The 19469-nt window shown below is 40.3% G+C and overlaps 2 protein-coding genes and 1 long non-coding RNA gene across 3 annotated transcripts in view; 1 reads left to right on the top strand and 2 right to left on the bottom strand.

The window, feature by feature from the left end:
- Window positions 1-2493: 2493 nt before the first annotated feature.
- LOC310992429 lies at window positions 2494-5655 on the top strand. The gene is made up of 2 exons (XR_014595684.1): window positions 2494-2935; window positions 5438-5655. It is a non-coding gene; the product is annotated as an uncharacterized lncRNA (long non-coding RNA).
- LOC310992379 (GTPase IMAP family member 9-like) overlaps window positions 5470-19469 on the bottom strand; it is a 113775-nt gene continuing 99775 nt past the window's right edge. Inside the window, exons 2-3 of the mRNA XM_083980410.1 lie at window positions 7306-7380; window positions 5470-6616 (exon numbers count right to left, since the gene is read on the bottom strand). Coding sequence (XP_083836536.1) covers window positions 5712-6616; window positions 7306-7369 — 969 coding nt within the window. The 5' untranslated portion in view covers window positions 7370-7380 and the 3' untranslated portion in view covers window positions 5470-5711. The remainder of the gene's footprint in view (window positions 6617-7305; window positions 7381-19469) is intronic.
- rasd2b (RASD family member 2b) lies at window positions 16355-17677 on the bottom strand (the record flags this gene model as incomplete). Its single annotated transcript, XM_083979611.1, has 2 exons — window positions 16355-16899; window positions 17053-17677. 2 exons carry the CDS (start codon window positions 17675-17677, stop codon window positions 16355-16357), a joined length of 1170 nt encoding a protein of 389 aa, XP_083835737.1.

Raw genomic sequence — 19469 nt, 5'->3', positions numbered from 1 at the left:
TGGACCCTTTCAGAGTAAAACATCACACCACGGCCTATTCACCTTATTTTGCGCTGAATCTAGTGTGAGGAAGTGCTGTTGTTGTGAATTGTTGACGGCTACTGAGCAACTTGATCAATAACTTGGGGAGGAGAATAGTGTTTTAAACATATTTCGTTTTTTCTAGTTTCTGTTGTTGTTACACATCTCTCTGCCTTATGTGCTGTGTAGCTAGCTAGCTATGTCTAGCATTATGTCCCTGCCACAGCAACTGGGTAATGAGCAGACGGCCGTGTCTCGAACACAAAGTGGAGAGGCAGGGATATATATATTGTGTAAATCATCATATGCCCTGCTAAGCCAGACCGCAGTAACTACGCGAACAGTGAAACTGAGAAAATGGCTTTAAAATTTTTTGATTTGCCTTCCAATGTGTTGTAGGTAGATTAGTGAAAATACACAGATTTGACAGGTTTTCATTAAGTAATATTTATGCAATTAAATATATGACCACATATTTTATATTTGACCCCTAAAAAGCAGATACTGCGCTCTGCTGCCAGTTTTCCTTAAATAAATACACAGGTAATGCTAGGGCAAAGGCAGTACAATGTTGTTGTTTTTTTTCCAGCATGCTTCTAGCGCTGTCTAGCCTCTACCTGGTCTTTTTACTAAACTTAACAAACTTCTTTCTTCATGGCCTAAACTCAACCAAAGCATCAGAGCAGAGAAATGTCTTTTTTTCTCCCCCATCTGCTGTCAACAGGAGCGGGGGCTGCAGCAGACTCGCGCCCGTGTGGGCTCAAGCCTCATACAAGCCGGGTTCAGCCGCGCTGAGCGGAGCGGGGAGGGGGGAAAAAGTGTAGCCTACCGTATTTCTTCTACTCTGTGGGACGGTGGATCTCCCATAACGGAGTGGGGGAGAAAGCAAGTGGGACAGATCTGCCCAGTCCCTGAGCAGCGCACGTTTCACAGACAGGCGCACAGTGTAAACAACGTCACCGGTTCAGCACCATGGATAGGGGGGGGGGGGTCCGAACCGTCCCTGTGCTGGTGCTAACCTGGTGCTAACCTGCCGAAGCTAACGTTAGCTAGCTACCGTAACTGGCTAGCGGTGTGTAATAGAGAGCAGTAACTGCAGCTGAAGTACAGGGAAAAAGAGCCAGAGTGCAGTAACTACGCAGTTACTGCGGGTTGGCTCAGTTTTGAGCGTGATTTTGTACAGGGAAACAGATACAGAGTGCAGTAACTGTAGTTACTGCGGTTTGGCTTAGTTTCAAGAGTGATTTTGTAGTTACTGCAATTTTTCATACCTCATATTTCTAAAACTGAGCAACATTGACCGCTGAAAATTTGACACAAGATAAAACATTTATTGACAAGTTCAATTTCACAAAAAAATCAATTTCGAATTTTCGGTAGTTACTGCGGTCTGGCTTAGCAGGGCAACTGCGGTCCGACAGCAACGGGACCGGTAATGACAAACTCACGTAAGCTACTGCTTGTCTAGGAAAGAGCAGAGCAGACACGTACAGTAAACGTAGTACTTGTTCTTCTCAACCAGAGTACCAGTACTAACACATAGCGAAGTGGATAGGGAAGTGGATTGTTCAACTATTCACAACAACAGCACTTCCACACACTAGATCCAGCGCAAAATAAGGTGAATAGGCCGTGGTGTGATGTTTTACTCTGAAAGGGTCCAGATAACCCCGCCCCCTCATTTGAATATTGCAGCATGAAATAAAAGAGGAGAGAAATAAATGTGACGTTAGGAAATAAAAGTAGCCGGAAATAAATAAATGTGATGCTATGAAATAAAAGTCCCCAGAAATAAATAAATGTGACGTTAGGAAATAAAAGTAACCGGAAATAAATAAATGTGACATTAGGAAATAAAAGTATCTGGAAATAAATAAATGAGGCGTTAGAAAATAAAAGTCTCCTGGAAAAATAAAAATGTTGTTTTTAAAATAAAAATATATGTATTTATATTTCATTTATATCTATTTATCATCGTATTTATTTAATTCGGGACTCATTTCATGGCTATATTTATTTATTTATTTATTTATTCATTTATTTCATTATGACTAAAATGGCTTTCCATATACTAATAGTAACTAATGCAGTTATATATTTCTTTGTAAAACAGATGTATGGTCAATATTTAGTCTTGTGATGTTATAGTTTGTTTAACAAATGAGGAGATTATTATTTATTGTTCTTGGTACATCCAATTTAAATAAAATGAAATAATGGATACAAAAAATATCATAAATGAATGCTAGAATAAAACTGAGCTTTAGACTTTTACAACTGGGAGCATATTGTATTGATCATAAGTTCCGTATTTTTCCGTATTTTTCCGTATTATTCTCACTTAATTTTCAATTTTGTTTTTTTTTGTGTGCAAATGTTTAGTAGGCTACAATAAAAAGGAACAACCCATCTCAGAGCAGCTTTATAGAATGTACACTTTATGAAAAAAGGAGAGAGTCATTGACATGATTTCTGCAGTAACAACTTTATTTGCAACTGATGCGGAAGAAGAAAAATCTGCATTATAGCTGCCATCCACCACTGTGTAAAAATGCAATTTACAAACAGAAAAAGCCACAGAACAAATAAAAAAAAAATGAAAAGGCCACTGCTAATCTGCCTGGTCCTTTGCATTGGGCAACATGTTCTCATCCACATCATCTCTTCATGTCCTGGTACTAGTTCTCCCTCTACATAATTTTTTGTTGTTTGTCTCCCTGGCCAAAGAGGTCATGTGACTGAAAGAACCTCAACACCTGAGTGCATTTCCTAGTTGAGAATCAGCTGTGATTGATCTATTTGCATAACTTCAATCAGATGTTTTTCAATGGCAATGAAAAGACAAATATAGGACATACATTTATTTTCCCTGTCTACAATGTGAACTGCTGTTCACTTCAACTTTAGCCTCTAGGTTATGGAAAGCCATTTTAGTCATAATGAAATAAATGAATAAATAAATAAATAAATAAATATAGCCATGAAATGAGTCCCGAATTAAATAAATACGATGATAAATAGATATAAATGAAATATAAATACATATATTTTTATTTTAAAAACAACATTTTTATTTTTCCAGGAGACTTTTATTTTCTAACGCCTCATTTATTTATTTCCAGATACTTTTATTTCCTAATGTCACATTTATTTATTTCCGGTTACTTTTATTTCCTAACGTCACATTTATTTATTTCTGGGGACTTTTATTTCATAGCATCACATTTATTTATTTCCGGCTACTTTTATTTCCTAACGTCACATTTATTTCTCTCCTCTTTTATTTCATGCTGCAATATTCAAATGAGGGGGCGGGGTTATCTGGACCCTTTCAGAGTAAAACATCACACCACGGCCTATTCACCTTATTTTGCGCTGGATCTAGTGTGTGGAAGTGCTGTTGTTGTGAATAGTTGAACAATCCACTTCCCTATCCACTTCGCTATGTGTTAGTACTGGTACTCTGGTTGAGAAGAACAAGTACTACGTTTACTGTACGTGTCTGCTCTGCTCTTTCCTAGACAAGCAGTAGCTTACGTGAGTTTGTCATTACCGGTCCCGTTGCTGTCGGACCGCAGTTGCCCTGCTAAGCCAGACCGCAGTAACTACCGAAAATTCGAAATTGATTTTTTTGTGAAATTGAACTTGTCAATAAATGTTTTATCTTGTGTCAAATTTTCAGCGGTCAATGTTGCTCAGTTTTAGAAATATGAGGTATGAAAAATTGCAGTAACTACAAAATCACTCTTGAAACTAAGCCAAACCGCAGTAACTACAGTTACTGCACTCTGTATCTGTTTCCCTGTACAAAATCACGCTCAAAACTGAGCCAACCCGCAGTAACTGCGTAGTTACTGCACTCTGGCTCTTTTTCCCTGTACTTCAGCTGCAGTTACTGCTCTCTATTACACACCGCTAGCCAGTTACGGTAGCTAGCTAACGTTAGCTTCGGCAGGTTAGCACCAGGTTAGCACCAGCACAGGGACGGTTCGGACCCCCCCCCCGCTATCCATGGTGCTGAACCGGTGACGTTGTTTACACTGTGCGCCTGTCTGTGAAACGTGCGCTGCTCAGGGACTGGGCAGATCTGTCCCACTTGCTTTCTCCCCCACTCCGTTATGGGAGATCCACCGTCCCACAGAGTAGAAGAAATACGGTAGGCTACACTTTTTCCCCCCTCCCCGCTCCGCTCAGCGCGGCTGAACCCGGCTTGTATGAGGCTTGAGCCCACACGGGCGCGAGTCTGCTGCAGCCCCCGCTCCTGTTGACAGCAGATGGGGGAGAAAAAAAGACATTTCTCTGCTCTGATGCTTTGGTTGAGTTTAGGCCATGAAGAAAGAAGTTTGTTAAGTTTAGTAAAAAGACCAGGTAGAGGCTAGACAGCGCTAGAAGCATGCTGGAAAAAAAACAACAACATTGTACTGCCTTTGCCCTAGCATTACCTGTGTATTTATTTAAGGAAAACTGGCAGCAGAGCGCAGTATCTGCTTTTTAGGGGTCAAATATAAAATATGTGGTCATATATTTAATTGCATAAATATTACTTAATGAAAACCTGTCAAATCTGTGTATTTTCACTAATCTACCTACAACACATTGGAAGGCAAATCAAAAAATTTTAAAGCCATTTTCTCAGTTTCACTGTTCGCGTAGTTACTGCGGTCTGGCTTAGCAGGGCATATGATGATTTACACAATATATATATCCCTGCCTCTCCACTTTGTGTTCGAGACACGGCCGTCTGCTCATTACCCAGTTGCTGTGGCAGGGACATAATGCTAGACATAGCTAGCTAGCTACACAGCACATAAGGCAGAGAGATGTGTAACAACAACAGAAACTAGAAAAAACGAAATATGTTTAAAACACTATTCTCCTCCCCAAGTTATTGATCAAGTTGCTCAGTAGCCGTCAACAATTCACAACAACAGCACTTCCTCACACTAGATTCAGCGCAAAATAAGGTGAATAGGCCGTGGTGTGATGTTTTACTCTGAAAGGGTCCAGATAACCCCGCCCCCTCATTTGAATATTGCAGCATGAAATAAAAGAGGAGAGAAATAAATGTGACGTTAGGAAATAAAAGTAGCCGGAAATAAATAAATGTGATGCTATGAAATAAAAGTCCCCAGAAATAAATAAATGTGATGTTATGAAATAAAAGTAACCGGAAATAAATAAATGTGACATTAGGAAATAAAAGTATCTGGAAATAAATAAATGAGGCGTTAGAAAATAAAAGTCTCCTGGAAAAATAAAAATGTTGTTTTTAAAATAAAAATATATGTATTTATATTTCATTTATATCTATTTATCATCGTATTTATTTAATTCGGGACTCATTTCATGGCTATATTTATTTATTTATTTATTTATTCATTTATTTCATTATGACTAAAATGGCTTTCCATACTAGGTGAGGTTTAGAATAAAAGGTATCTATTAAAAAAAAAAAAAAAAAAAAAAAAACAGTGTCCAACATTGTTTTGATCTCGGTTGAGCTTGTAAAAACAAGTGAGTTAATTAATTATATAGCCCATAATGCTGTGCTTACTGTGTGAGTTTTGGAAATGCGACAAAAGAACTGAGAAAAGGTTCATAGCAATTTTTTTTTTAAGAAAAAAAAAAAAAGAAGAGCTGTTCTGTATCAGACTTTACTATTGTTCACTGGTTTATCACAGGTCCAGAGTTCAAGTAAACATACTCATTGTGCAATCAAAACCTTCAGTGAGGCCAAGTGCTACACCAGCTGCACTGAGAACATATGAGGAGAAAAAAGCTCCTCCGCCTGTAAGACCCAGGGCAACCAAACCAACCTTTTTACACCATCTAATCCTTTCTTCCTCTTTCCTGGCCCTTTCTTCCTCTTCCCTGATCCTTTCTTCCTTTTCCCTGATCCTTTCTGCCTCTGCCCTGATCCTCTCTTCCTCTTCCTTTCTTTTTCGCTCCTCCTCCTCCTGCCTCCTTCTCCTCTCCTCTTCTTGTTTCCTCTGGTACATCTCATTAGTGTAGTGACTTCCTCCATTGAATTCAACCATTTTTTCTATCTTACCTATGAGTTCTCTGACCTGCGATCTGTCTGCTCTCCGGTCATTGATCAGTGAATGGTATCTTCCTCCACACTTATTTATCAGTTGTTGGAGATCTTTACTCTCTGCTATGTACTGTTGCACAGATTTACTCTCCAACGAGTCAGCATGTGTAAACAGGACCATGATATATGTGTCTGCATCTGAGCCGTAATTATCCTGGATCCACCTCACAGCTGCCCTCTCCTCTTCTGTGAATCTAACCTTCAGACTGATCACAAAAAGAAAAGCATGGGGTCCAGGAACTGACTGATCAACACATGCCTCAAGATCTGCCTTCACTTCTGCTGGTGTTTTCTTTGTGTCAAACAGCCCTGGGGAGTCGATGACAACAATGGTTCCATCACCATCTTTGACCGCCTCTTTCTGACAGCCTTGAGTCACAGACTCAGGTGAAATTTCTTCTTTAAAGGCGCTGCGCCCCAGGATAGTGTTTCCAGAAGAACTCTTTCCTGATCCAGTTTTTCCAACCAGGACGATCCTCAGCTCTTCCAGATGTTTGGAACCTATGAAAATAAACGAAACACAGGTGTCAAAATGTACAAAAGTCCATTTCAAGAACCAGTGGTAGCTTAACTGGCAACCCAGAGGCCAAAATGCCCCTGACGCTGTGATTTGGGAGAGAGTGGTGGGTGGAGCAACAGGCCAAAACACGAAACCAAAACACAAACATGATTTGCAGGCTGCAAAACAATTTTTTAAATGCAAATATTCTGGCTGTACTATTGTTATCACTTAGATTAGCCTTTCAAATGAACATGATTCCTTACTCTCTGGTGACATGTTGAGTGATTTTATGATTACTTGATGTACAATTCTTACATACTGTCCCTTTAACTTAGATCTACTCACACTATAAATTCACCACAGTTAGATAATTTGAATAGGTTTTATGCACAGCTCCACTACTTCCTGAACTTAAACAAGCTCCTTTACTTCCTTTATTTAGCTTACACTACTGGACAAACTGGTTAATCCAGGTGTGTCTGACGTGTTTAAGTTCAGGTCAGGAAGTAGTGGAACTGTGCATAAAGCCTATTAGACTTGGCAAAGCTAACATTAAGGAAAAGGTCTTTAATTTATGCCATGATCCAATCAAGTTATTCTAATTGTGGTCTTTGATAAAGACAGACCACGCACTTGAAAATAAAGGTCATTATGAAGCCCACCCTGTTTCCTTTATTCTATCACATACCTTTGTGGCAGTCAGCTGTGAACAGCACAACCAGGATGCAAACCAGGATCTTGCTTCCACTCATCTCTTTTACTGGGACATCACAAAAACAAGCAAGAATTTAAATAGAAAATCTAGCAAAGCAGATGGCAAACATAGAAAACATTCAGCACGAGGAAATGAGAAATAATGAGTGCACGTTTTTCGTACATCACACAAAAACTGTATGATAAATCAGTGCCGTTCTTTTTTAGCACATAAAAACAACTCAGTTCAGTTGACTTCCATTTTCTGCAAAACTTAAACCAATCACATGACAATAATGGCAAGCAGGCTGGTTCAGAAAGAGCTTTTGCACACCTTGCACGCATAGTTACATTGTCTATTTATTCATTTTTATACATATTTTAATGTTTTAATTCACTTTAGAAAATGAAAAAGAAAATCACTGAATGCAAACACGGAGGTGTAAGAGGAAGTCATATAAACTGGTAATAAAAGCATAGCCAAAATCTACTTCCCATTTTGATAACATAATATGTTGACCTACCTGTGTGTGTGTGTCTTCAGCTGTGTGATATGCCAGCAGGTGCACAGGTTCTTTTATAGCACAGTGAACAGTAGCTGCAGACCCATGTGTCAGCTCTGTTAACTTTCATTTCTCAGGAAGACAAAACTGAAACTGTGGTTTTCCCCTGGAGCCTGGAGCCTGGAGCCTGGAGCCACCTTCTGGTGGCAGCTTGAATTTCAGGTTGTGTGTGTAATGTGTATGCTGTAACAACAAAACAACACAACCACTGAAAAAACAAAACTCAAAGATGTACCCAAGCAATTGCAGGCCTTTGTTACCGGTCACACACCTCAATGATTTGTGAAATTGGTTTTGAGGCATTTGATCTAAAAAAATAAGAATAATAAATAAATATGGTAGTCAGCATGTTCAGCTGAGCAGATTTTTTCCACCATGAACAACACCAGATGTCACTAAAGTTCCATATCTTACAAAATAGCAGCATTACTACCAGGGTTCCCATGCGTCCTGGAAAACCTGGAAAATAATGACCAATTACCCAGTCATAGAAAACACATGGAAATTGAGAAAAAGGGTAAAATGTCCTGGAAAATTATTTATCACATGGTGACATCAGCTACCAGAGCTCTATTTGACTTCTTCAGACCCCACTAAGGATTTATTTTCCAAAGATGTGCCCAGCGAGAAAAGAGAGCTGTTTTAGGTGTGGTTTAAAAACAAAAACAACATGTTCTTGTGTTGTTCTATGATAAATTTGTCTTTCTGAGCATATTATTTCAATCAGGATAGACTATTTACGACAAGAGAACCAGGTTTGAAGATGAAGATGAAACTAGAAAAAGCATTTCCAAGAATGGAAATGGTGTGACTGCTGATAGCAACTGAACGCTGTTGCAGAATTAGCAAATAGTGCAAGCAGTGATCACCATACAAATGTTTGACCAAGGTCAGAATCGAACCCACAACCTCATGGTCATAAGACTTCCACTCTGCCTCTAGGCCACGGTGCACACACAGTTAACATCAAGAAAGCTTGAGAGTCAAGCTTGAATGACTTAGAATGAAAATTTCTGTGAATTTCAGGCTGAGAGCAGCAGTTTCAACATGAAGCAAGTTATCAGAAGTCAACAGAGGACAACTGGGAAAATAATTCACTATAATTGTTGTTGAGGCAAGATTTGAACCAGCAACCTAACCACTAGGCTACAGACAGAGACAGTATGTGAGGGGTAAAGAAAACCTTTGATACAATGAGCTTTATACTATGAGGAATCAAAGACTGTCCAATGACAGCTGAATAATTGGAATCAAAAGTCAAGCAATGATGTGAAATGACTAAGGCAGGAATCGAACCTATGACCATATGATCACTAAACCTTTACTCTGCCACTCGGCTACAGAGAGCACACTGCTTTCAAGACTGTTGTCATTCATTGTAATGTGATGATGTGCTGCAAACTGGTATGAGTAATCAAGGAGATAACAAACACCTGTAACCAATTGAAGGCGGGGGAGGAGAGCAGAATTCAACATAACATAACAAGAGTTCTTCCCTTGGATTCGAACCAGTGACCTTAGGGTTGGCAAGCAGCCACCCTAACCCCTACACTACAGTGGAGTTGTGAAGAAGACTGTTGTCTGTTAATGATCTGCACACTGTCAATATCTAAAAAGTTAAATATTTGAAAAAGTATAAATAGTTAAAAAGAGAAAAGTAATGCCAATAAAGTTCAAAAAAAGCTGCACGTTTTGATATATGAATTGTTGAAATAGCACAAAGTATGAAGGACTAGAAGAAGACCGTAAAAAGGCGGAAGAAAATGGCCAAACAGAAGAACAATAGTGTGACTGCTTCAGCAGTCACACTAATTACATTTATTGTGAACAAAATAAACTTTGGCGCTTAGACCACGGGTGTAGACCAGCTGAGTAAACTGATCTGGGGATGAGAAGCTTGCATCTGAAGAAGTTATACCCCCCCCGGGCCTAGACACTGGTGGTGGTAGGGAAGCTTGAAGTCGCCTGATGAGAGAACTTCTCGGTTGAAGATCCAGGTTAAGACAGTCTGTATCTTGATGGAGGTGGTGCCGGGGTGGAGGTGGGCTGAGAGTTTGCTGAAATGACGGCTGGATGACAGGAGAGAGAGAGAGAACTTTTAAATTTGACGCTAATGACTGATTGGTGGAAGAGAAAGAGGATGGCAGACTGTGATTGGTTGAATTATGAGAATAAGGGTGGCGCGAGAGGATAGCGGGAAAACAGGGAAAGGGCTTTGAGGCGTGCTTAAAGAGATAGTCTTCCTGTCTGAACTTCAGCTAAGCTTCATTTCATAGATAAGTTAGAGCCATAGGTTGCACATCTTTAAATCAAACTTCTGGGGGTGCGAGAAATGAAATAAATATAGAAACAAACTGGTTGAATGTTCAAAAGAAAGTACAACTGTCGAACTACAACTTCTCCAAAGCATGAATGGGACGGGGCGATGTGTAAGGCCTGATAGCTGTCTGTCAGACTGTAGCAGCTGAAAATGTCCTGGAAAATGATTACAAGAAAAGAGTGGGAACCCTGACTACATGTTTACCAGATCTGCTGCAAAGTTAGTTTGCTGATGAACACATGAATCAAAGTTTTATTCCTGTTGTTTTCTGCTTTGACACACTGAAAAGGATAAATAGCAGAGGGACATGAATGCAGATGGGTCACAACTTACATTTCAAAAATTCATTTCAGCCTTAAAGCAGAAGTAAGCGGAATGTTTGTGTTAATATAAGTCTTAAATAGTTCTATCTTCCGACAGCAATCACTTCTATAGAGTGTTTGGTCTGAAACACGGGTCTGTCAGTCACTCTGCTCTGCTGTAAGCCCAGGAGAAAACTTTCCTTGTATCCTACAACCTTTATCCAATGAGGAGAGAGAACGGCATAAAGGGGCGGTCCTCTCTGTGTGTGCAGCCAAGGGATGCGCGTGAATGTGGTGACGTAGGGACGAGGGCGGGGACTGCTAACTCCATCTGCTGACAAGAAGTTAGCCAAAACCACCGGATCACTTACTTCTGCTTTAATGTTGTGTTCAGATAGCCCAGTGACAACCTCTGGCTCTGAATACTGACTAGAATAATCACTGTCAGACATAAACTGTCCAAAAGTAACTGCCTATAATAACAGCAGGAAATGAGGCAGGCCAATGTAACTCATGTGAACAGCAAAATGAAAATGAAAATGAAAAAGTAACTGAAGTCGTCCAGTAGGCCTTTTTCACAGCAGGCATCCTGGTGGGTATAATCCAAGAAAAACACAGTTTCACATTTTATGGGAAATATAATTTTAAATTCAATGAAATAGTACTATTTTCCCTGTTTGAATGTATTTGGTTGATTAATGTGTCTATTGAGTTTATTCACATTTATTGCTCATAGATGTTTTTATTGAGAAATCTGCACTAGAATGTGACTGTGTTCCTGTCTGCCCTCTAGTGGCCATGATGAGGCACAGCAGCATGGATGACTGGCTGAACTAAATCCATCCATTCTTTTCTCCTGTCAGAGGCTAGTGTCTGAAAGTGAAGTCCTTTCTCAAAGGGATTTGATTTAAAAATGAAAAGTTTGAAATGTTTTTCTTTTTCTACAGCAGTAGTGCGAAATCAAATTCAGAATGGTCCTATAATTTTCAATAAAGCATGACATTTCTCCGTTTCAACATTTGATAGATCATATTTGCACAATTTACAATTGAAATTGGGTTTTTTTTCACATTACATCTGCATTATTTCATTATCATTCATGTTAGGTTACGGTAATTTGTGGGTTTATATTTTGTGTATCCTCAACTGTGTGACATGTTGGCACATAGAGAGCCTCCTCAACCGAGTCTGATTTCCTCAGAAAATAACTGGAGCAAAAATATTGATTAAGATGAGAGCCACTCTGTGTGTGTGTGTGTGTTTGTGTGTGTGTGTGTGTGTGTGTGTGTGTGTGTGTGTGTGTGTGTGTGTGTGTGTGTGTGTGTGTGTGTGTGTGTGTGCTTCTTCCATTGTTATCATTTCATTTCTCAGTCATCTCTTTGCGTGACGAGCCACCTGCCTCCCTCCATCCCATCATGATCTCATGAGCGTTATATTGGCCCAGCTGCTGCGACCTGGTCACTGATTAGACTGTTGTAAACACAGCTCTCCATACACTCTACACTTTGTACTGTATGTGTTAAGTCATAGAAAGTGCTAGATGTCTTCATCCCACTTGTTGTTGTTGTTTTTTTCTATCCGTTTATATTACTGTGGAAACCTTATCCCTGATGACACTTTTACAAAACAGCCAGGTCAAGTTTATTTGTGTAAGTGTTTGGAGTGCTTTGCAGATCACATCATGATCAGTTATCCACTCAGTCCAATGGACTCAACAAAATGACTCAAACTCCACTAAACACCGAAAGAAACAGAAACTTAATGAGTATAAAGATATATAATTGCTTTATCTTTATTATATATTTTTTTTAAATATAGACCCTTTCAGAGAGTATAAACAAAGACAGGTGTGGCTCATTAGAAAACGCTCTGCTACACTAAATGGAATGGAGCCTTAATTAGTATCCTTGGTAACACCTGTATTTGTTTATACTCTCTGAAACGGTCTATTGTGGCACACAGTTATTCAGAGCCTCTGAACCTTGGCAAGGGGCAAGGCATCTTTATTTATATAGCACATTTCATACCAAGTCAACTCAATGTGCTTTACAGTAGCCTACATAAAGACAAAACATTTCTTTTTAAATAACAGCATAAAACAAAAAACACAGAGTTACTGTAAAAGCAGGAGCAAAGAAGAATAGTGTCAGACCAGCTCAAATTACCTGAATAAAACAGTCCTTATGTGCTCATTTAGTGCATATCGTGCAACACAAAACATGGAAATTTCGGAAAAACAAAAACACCAATATAAAACAAATTTTAAAAATGCAGCTCGTTTGTAAAACTGAAGGTTGTGTTAGCTCCTTTAGAAAGATGACAAATCCTCCAGTCAGGAACAAGGCTGTGTGGGGAACAGCATCACGTTTCAGTAGTCCATGGAGGCAAGCCTGTTAGGATTTGTTTATGTCTCTCTCTCTCTGTTAGATTGCATGTATGTGTGTGTCAGAGAAGCAGACAGACAGAACAGCAAGGTGAATCCTCCTCACGTGCAAACAGAGGCCAGAGCATCTATTCACTCAAGTGTTTGGCTGTGTGGGTGTGTGTTGGGGGTGGGTGGACGTGTGTGTGTTTCTTTATGTGTGTAATGATTGCTATAACAAAGCAAAAGTGTCCTTGCACGTGCAATAAATTCACTGGGGCCAGACGGGGGTGAAAGTGGCTGTAGTTTCCTGCAATGTGAACTTCCCAGCACGCGACACACAAGTAAGTTCAGACTGCTTGAGCCAGCAAACATGATAAAAGATCTTCACTCACCATGTTTGTTTCTTTCACTGTCAATGTTTTGATGATATGACATTTTCACAGATATTATTTGACTATCTTGATTTGTATGAACCATATGAGTATCACTAAGTTAAAAAGAAAATGAGGTTTCAGTGACTCATCAGCCGGTTATCATAATCAGAGAAATTGATCTCTGGACATATAAGAAATTGATTAATATAGATTATTTCAAATATTCATAGGTTCATAGGTTATGCTTACATTCCCTGTGTTGGATTTTACCACTGTTTGTATGTCGCGTGTTATTCACACTGATTAGTCCTTATCCTCTCATAACATTACAACTAAAAATCTGTAGTTTGAATGTACAGTACTGTATGAAAGCAGCCAAACATGAGTTGTGTTTGTCCAAAATGAATCTCATCTTATTTTTTCATTTCGGGCCCAGGACTCTGATTTGAGTTATTCATGGACTTCCTGTTTCATTTTGACATCAGTATTAATTCCTTTTTAATCATTTCCTATCAAGTTGGAGTGTTCTTTTCCTGCCAATAATCACCCTACCTGTTTCTTGTTACCCTGTCTGTATTTAGGTCTCTGTGCCACTCTTTGCCAGTTGGTCCCCCCAGTGTACTTAACTCTCTCGTGGTTTTCCAAGTGTTGCCAAGAAGTGTGTTGGTTTTGCTTCACTTGATTTTTGGGGCTTTTTGGATGCCTTTGTTTGCCTGGTGTTGGACTGCCTTCCTGTGTAAGACGACCCTGTCTGCATTGGAAACTTGGAACTGAACTGTGTTCGTCTCCTGTCTCTGCTAGTCTCTTCTTTGTCCCAGGCCTCGTCACCAATTTGTTTTACAATGCAATACAAAAACAATGCCATATTCTTCCCTGTTAAAAGGGTTTTCTATGGAGTTTTTCCTCAGTGGATGTGAGGGTCTAAGGACAGAGGATGTTGTTATGATGCCATGTAAAGCCCTTTGAGACAGACTGTTGGTAAAAACGGGCTATACAAATAAAATGTTCTTATTTTCTATATGGCTAATCAACTCATGCTGCTTGCTTTTTTCCCCCGCACCACTTCCTCGCCAGCTTTCTGTTTTCAACAAAGAAGACTTTTCTATCTACTTGCGACAGTTGATATTTCAGTTGGAAAAAGTGTTTGTACCTGTATGAAATCAAGAAGCAATTGTTAAAATATACTTCTTTTTTTCATAATTTTCAACACCAATGCTGCAGCTGCAATCACAGTAGACTGCAGCCCACACAGAGTAAACAGAGCTCTTAACAGGGAGAATATCTTTTTGATGAATCATACTGTAAGAAAGGAGGATAATACACACAGATGAACTGACAGTGGGAAGTGAATGGTTTTCTTGGAATAGAGGATGATGTGTTTTGGTAGAGCCAGGTGAACAGTGGTAATGGGGATCACCTTTCACTGCTCACCCATTGAATGACTCAATAGAATAGGGGTCATCAGGTGATTATATATGACATTTGTCCACTAATGTTTTATTTTAGTCGATATTAGCCCGACTATTACCGAATGCATCATTGACAACAGTTCTTTTTACTGAAAAAAACAAAACTAAAAGGTTTTGTATGGGGTCCCCAAATGTCTCCCTGACCTAGACATTCACATTGTTCTGATGCTTTCAGGCATCATGACTCATATAGCCACACCACACATCTTTATAATAGTGTCCAATAAGAGCTCAGTGAGAAAAGAAACCACTTTAATGTGTGTTTTTGTTTGTTTGATGTTGGGGTTTCTTTGTAGAAAATAGACACAAGAGTTCTTGGTGATGATTTGATTATCAAGTTCAATCCATAAAGAGGAGGTTTGAGCACTTTTATCACTATTCTTTAGGTGAGAATATGAAAGGGGGGGGGGGGGGGGGGGGGGGGTTGATCCATTTATCCCTGCACATGAGAAGCATTATTATCAATGGACACATGAAAAGAAAAAACACTGCTATAGGGATGTAGATTATGGCACAGTGGTGTGTTATTGCAGGAATCATTTTCAGTATGAACACTGAAGCACTGCTCATGGACACACATCTACATCACCTCCAGCATTATAGGAGCAGGTGACCTTCAGTTTGTGCAGCCCTCTAATTCATGACTACAGAGAGATACAGTACATGACGTGGATAGGGCTGTTATAAAGGCCAAACCCTTTAAACCATGCATGGTAAATAAAAATAACTTTGTAACGCACATTATTTCACCTATAGTGTGGTGAATGGATGTCATGTCTCCATTGTTCGTCTGTTTTAGTTTGAGAGATGAGCTGTAAGCTGGACCTCATGTCTTTTGTAGAGGCGTTTTCAGCCGTGCAAAATCAAGAATGACTAAACAGTCATCCTGGATAAAGCTAAATATCCAGTATGGTTTAATGGTTGGCGGACCTGAGAATCCCGCTGAGTGACAGGCCTACCTGCCTCAAAAGTCATTTATAGAGCAGTGTAGGATGGAAAGGTGCAGGCTATATGCCAACTGGAAAACTCAGCTTGGTTGTTTGGGATGTGTGGGACTCTGGCAATCCCCACACACACACACACACACACACACACACACACACACACACACACACACACACACACACACACACACACACACACACACACACACACACACACACACACAGGAAGAGACATAAAAGTGTGGGGGAGAGAAAGAATTGCTAATAGATTTCTGAGTATAGGTTATGCAATACCCATACAATAATCAAATAATGAAGTTCCTGACTCAACATCCTCCCACTTTCTCCTTCTCAGATAGATAGATAGATAGATAGATAGATAGATAGATAGATAGATAGATAGATAGATAGATAGATAGATAGATAGATAGATAGATAGATAGATACAGTAGATACTGTAGATAGATCGATAGATAGATAGATAGATAGATAGATAGATAGATAGATAGATAGATAGATAGATAGATAGATAGATAGATAGATAGATCCTGTATGAACAGACAAACCACTTTACTGTTAAAATGTTTTATTTCAAAAACATCAGCTTAATTGCATGTAGCCTATTTACACAACCATAATACTGTACATCAGTCATATTTTAGGGAACAATGGTGGCTTTTCCGTTCCTCTCATAGTCTGTGTGTCTCTCACTGAATCTGACATTTCTCCCGTGCTTTGCCAGACTTCCCTCCCACGTGTGGTCCAATCACCTGCCGCAGATCAGTGCTGAAACTCGGCCGCCGCGCGAGAGGGTACAGTGCACCGCATGGATCATCGCGCCCCGGTGCCTGGCTCCCCCTACCCGCAACACGGCCGGTCCTTATGGCCTGGTACGAACGAAGGGATACTTTGCGGTGCTGAGACGGACCAGTTTCAGTCGGAAGACCGCCTCGCTTTGCCAGAGTCTCGAAGACTTTCTCCAGATTAGTGCTGTCCTTCGCGGATGTCTCAAAATACGCACAGTCATCACCGAGGACTTGGAGCACCTCTGCCTGTGAGATTTCTCTCTCACACTCCTGGATGTCCACCTTGTTGGCGCAGATTAACAAAGGGACCAACGGCGGTGCGCACTGCTCTGGCACAGACGATTTGGTGAGTTTGGATTTAGCAGCAAGAATCTCCGTCCGCAGGGCGCACACCTCTTCGAAGGAGCCTCGGTCATCTACACTGAATACCAGAAGAAAAATGTCTCCTGCAAAATAAAACAAAAAACAAATATATTAGACCACTGCATTTTTCAAGCACATGCATTTTTCACATGCACCTATCACCACCTAACAAATGAAAGACTGATATGCAATTTAAAGTCTTGCAGAACAGAGATAAATACTGAGCCATTACGCACCAGTGAGTATAGACAGTCTCCGCTTGGCTGGGAAGCCCCTTTCTCTGGATGCGTCCAGGATGTCAATTTGGTAGGTCTCCCCGCGAATACGAAACAGTTTCCTGAGGAAATCCTCGGAGGTGGGACTGTACTCCTCCACAAATCCGTCCCGGAGGTATCTTCTGAGGATGGAAGTTTTGCCGACCCGTGGCGCACCAAGAACCACGATGCGCTTACAGTTCTGCGGCTTGGTGCAAAGGGCGTCTTGTCGGTGCTCGTGTCCAATCTGTTTTTGTCTGGTTTGACCATGTAGGACAAGAGCTGCCAGCTGATCAAGTGGAGATCTTTTGCAGGGGTGGCCGCTGCTGACAGTGGACAGTTGCCTTACGGCGGACCCTGAGCGCGTCTTCTTATCCTGTTTCCACTGAGATGTGGCTACTTTGAGTATCCCCAGACCCGCTTTAATCCCCGATGAGCTCAGGTGTTGCGATGCGTTTTTGTAAGCCAGTAAAACTTTGGAGGAGCCAGCGCACTGTGCGTCCATGTTAGTGCCATGAAACTGGGAACCATCTGTGGAACAGCTGCGCTGATGCGTAACAGGGATGGAAGCGATCTGTGCGCCGGTGGAGAGGCTGCTCGTCTCCATCGTTGTAAGATGGTTTTGACCGGTGGATCCGCACAACAAAGTGGCTGAGTGATGGTCTGGCGTAGTTGCCTGCTCAAGCTCGTCTAAAGTGCGGAGGCTGATACCAGTGGACTTTATATAGGCTGTCCTCAACCCCGTGGTTCACCCGCGTCATGCTGATTGACAGAAGAGCTGCTGTGTGTATGGCTATAGGCTACTTCAAAGGAACACTGTGTTTTGAGGAGGCAGGCTGAGGACATGCTCTGGTCTACTTCTGATTAGTCTCTGAGGACGTTGTTACGATTCTGATTCTGTAGCCTACTATTTTATTTTTATTTTTAAATCATAGGCTAATCTCCGCACACATTTGTTATGATTTGTTAGCACAAAAAGAAAGAAAGAAAGAAAGAAAGAAAGAAAGAAAGAAAGAAAGAAAGAAAGAAAGAAATAGGAGAGGAGAGAAGAAAGAAGAATAGAAAGAAAACAACGTGGAAAAAGTCGACATTTTTACCTTTTTACGTAATTTATATCATATTTATTATTATTATTATTATTATTATTATTATTATTATTATTATTATTATTACCAATTATTATTATTTAGCCTACAAACAAAAAGTAGGAGGTACAGACCGTGTCACTCATTCGTTGCTATGGCACCTCTGCGGAGAGTTTCCGTTGCCTTGGTTACCACCACAAACTGAAGCCCAGCGCTAGCCTAGTTAGCACTGCTAATGATACTTATTTGTCCGTCACCATAAAAGTGACCAAATGCGCCGCGGTGAAACGAGAGAGCTCGGACCATTGAGTCGTTCAGGTCAGTTACAACGTCCTGTGACTGTCTGTCTCTTTCCCTTTTCCCCCACGTGTCTGAGCTAGTCGTAAAGTTATATGTGACAGTGGTGAATAGCTAACTTACGCTAACTGTAACTGTAGTATACACCACAGAGTAAACATAACTGTCAGGAAACTCTAACACAGTATTCAGCGTTAAGTGTTGGCATCAAGTAGAATTAAACTGCAAAACAGTTTCAGATAATGTGTTATGTTGATGGACTGTAGGCTTTAGTATTAAGTTGAACCAACCACTACTGCGAGCTAGCTTGTGAAAGTTCACCAGACCTGAACATGTAACATGATAGTTACTTCAAAATGTATCTGAAACTGCAAGGTAACCATAAGCTGAAGATAGGCCTATCTAATAAATGCAGATCTATGGAAAGCAAAGTCTGAGTACTGTACTAAGTAAGTTGCATTCTGACATTGTTAAAGTCAGAGTGGGAGTGGGAGTGAGATGTGGATGTTATACTTTAAATGGGAAGAAATGCACAATGTCTCAGTCAGAGTAGGTCAATGCCATCAGTTTTTCATAGGTTTATAAACCAAGAAATAAAAACACTGCTATGTTTCATGCCTCCAGGCCAGGGCCAAAGGCATTTCTTACATGCTGAAAAGCAAAGCCCTTTTGAAAAAATGTGCTGAATCTGTGAGGGAAAAAATGAAGGGAGAGAGCTGGAACATTTACAAAAAGCCAAGGACTCATAATTGTTGTTGTGGTCATGGAAACTGTAATCAGGCAGAGTTGGATAAAGAGAAATTAACAAAATTGCATAACCATGTTAGTGTTCTAGAGTAATCTCTTTGTCTCTGCCTGAGTATGTGTGTGTGTGAGTCAGTACTGATGTACCAGGTGCACAGTAAAGTGGAGCCTTCTTTCACTTTTTAAAATGTTAAAATCAGGGGATCACTAATAAGGAACATAATCTGTGTGTGTGTGTGTGTGTGTGTGTGTGGAGATTACAGGGGGAGAGAT

The sequence above is a fragment of the Trachurus trachurus genome (genome assembly GCF_905171665.1).
Source record: "Trachurus trachurus genome assembly, chromosome: 1".
NCBI lineage: Eukaryota > Metazoa > Chordata > Actinopteri > Carangiformes > Carangidae > Trachurus > Trachurus trachurus.
This window is presented reverse-complemented; position numbering and strand designations above follow the sequence as displayed.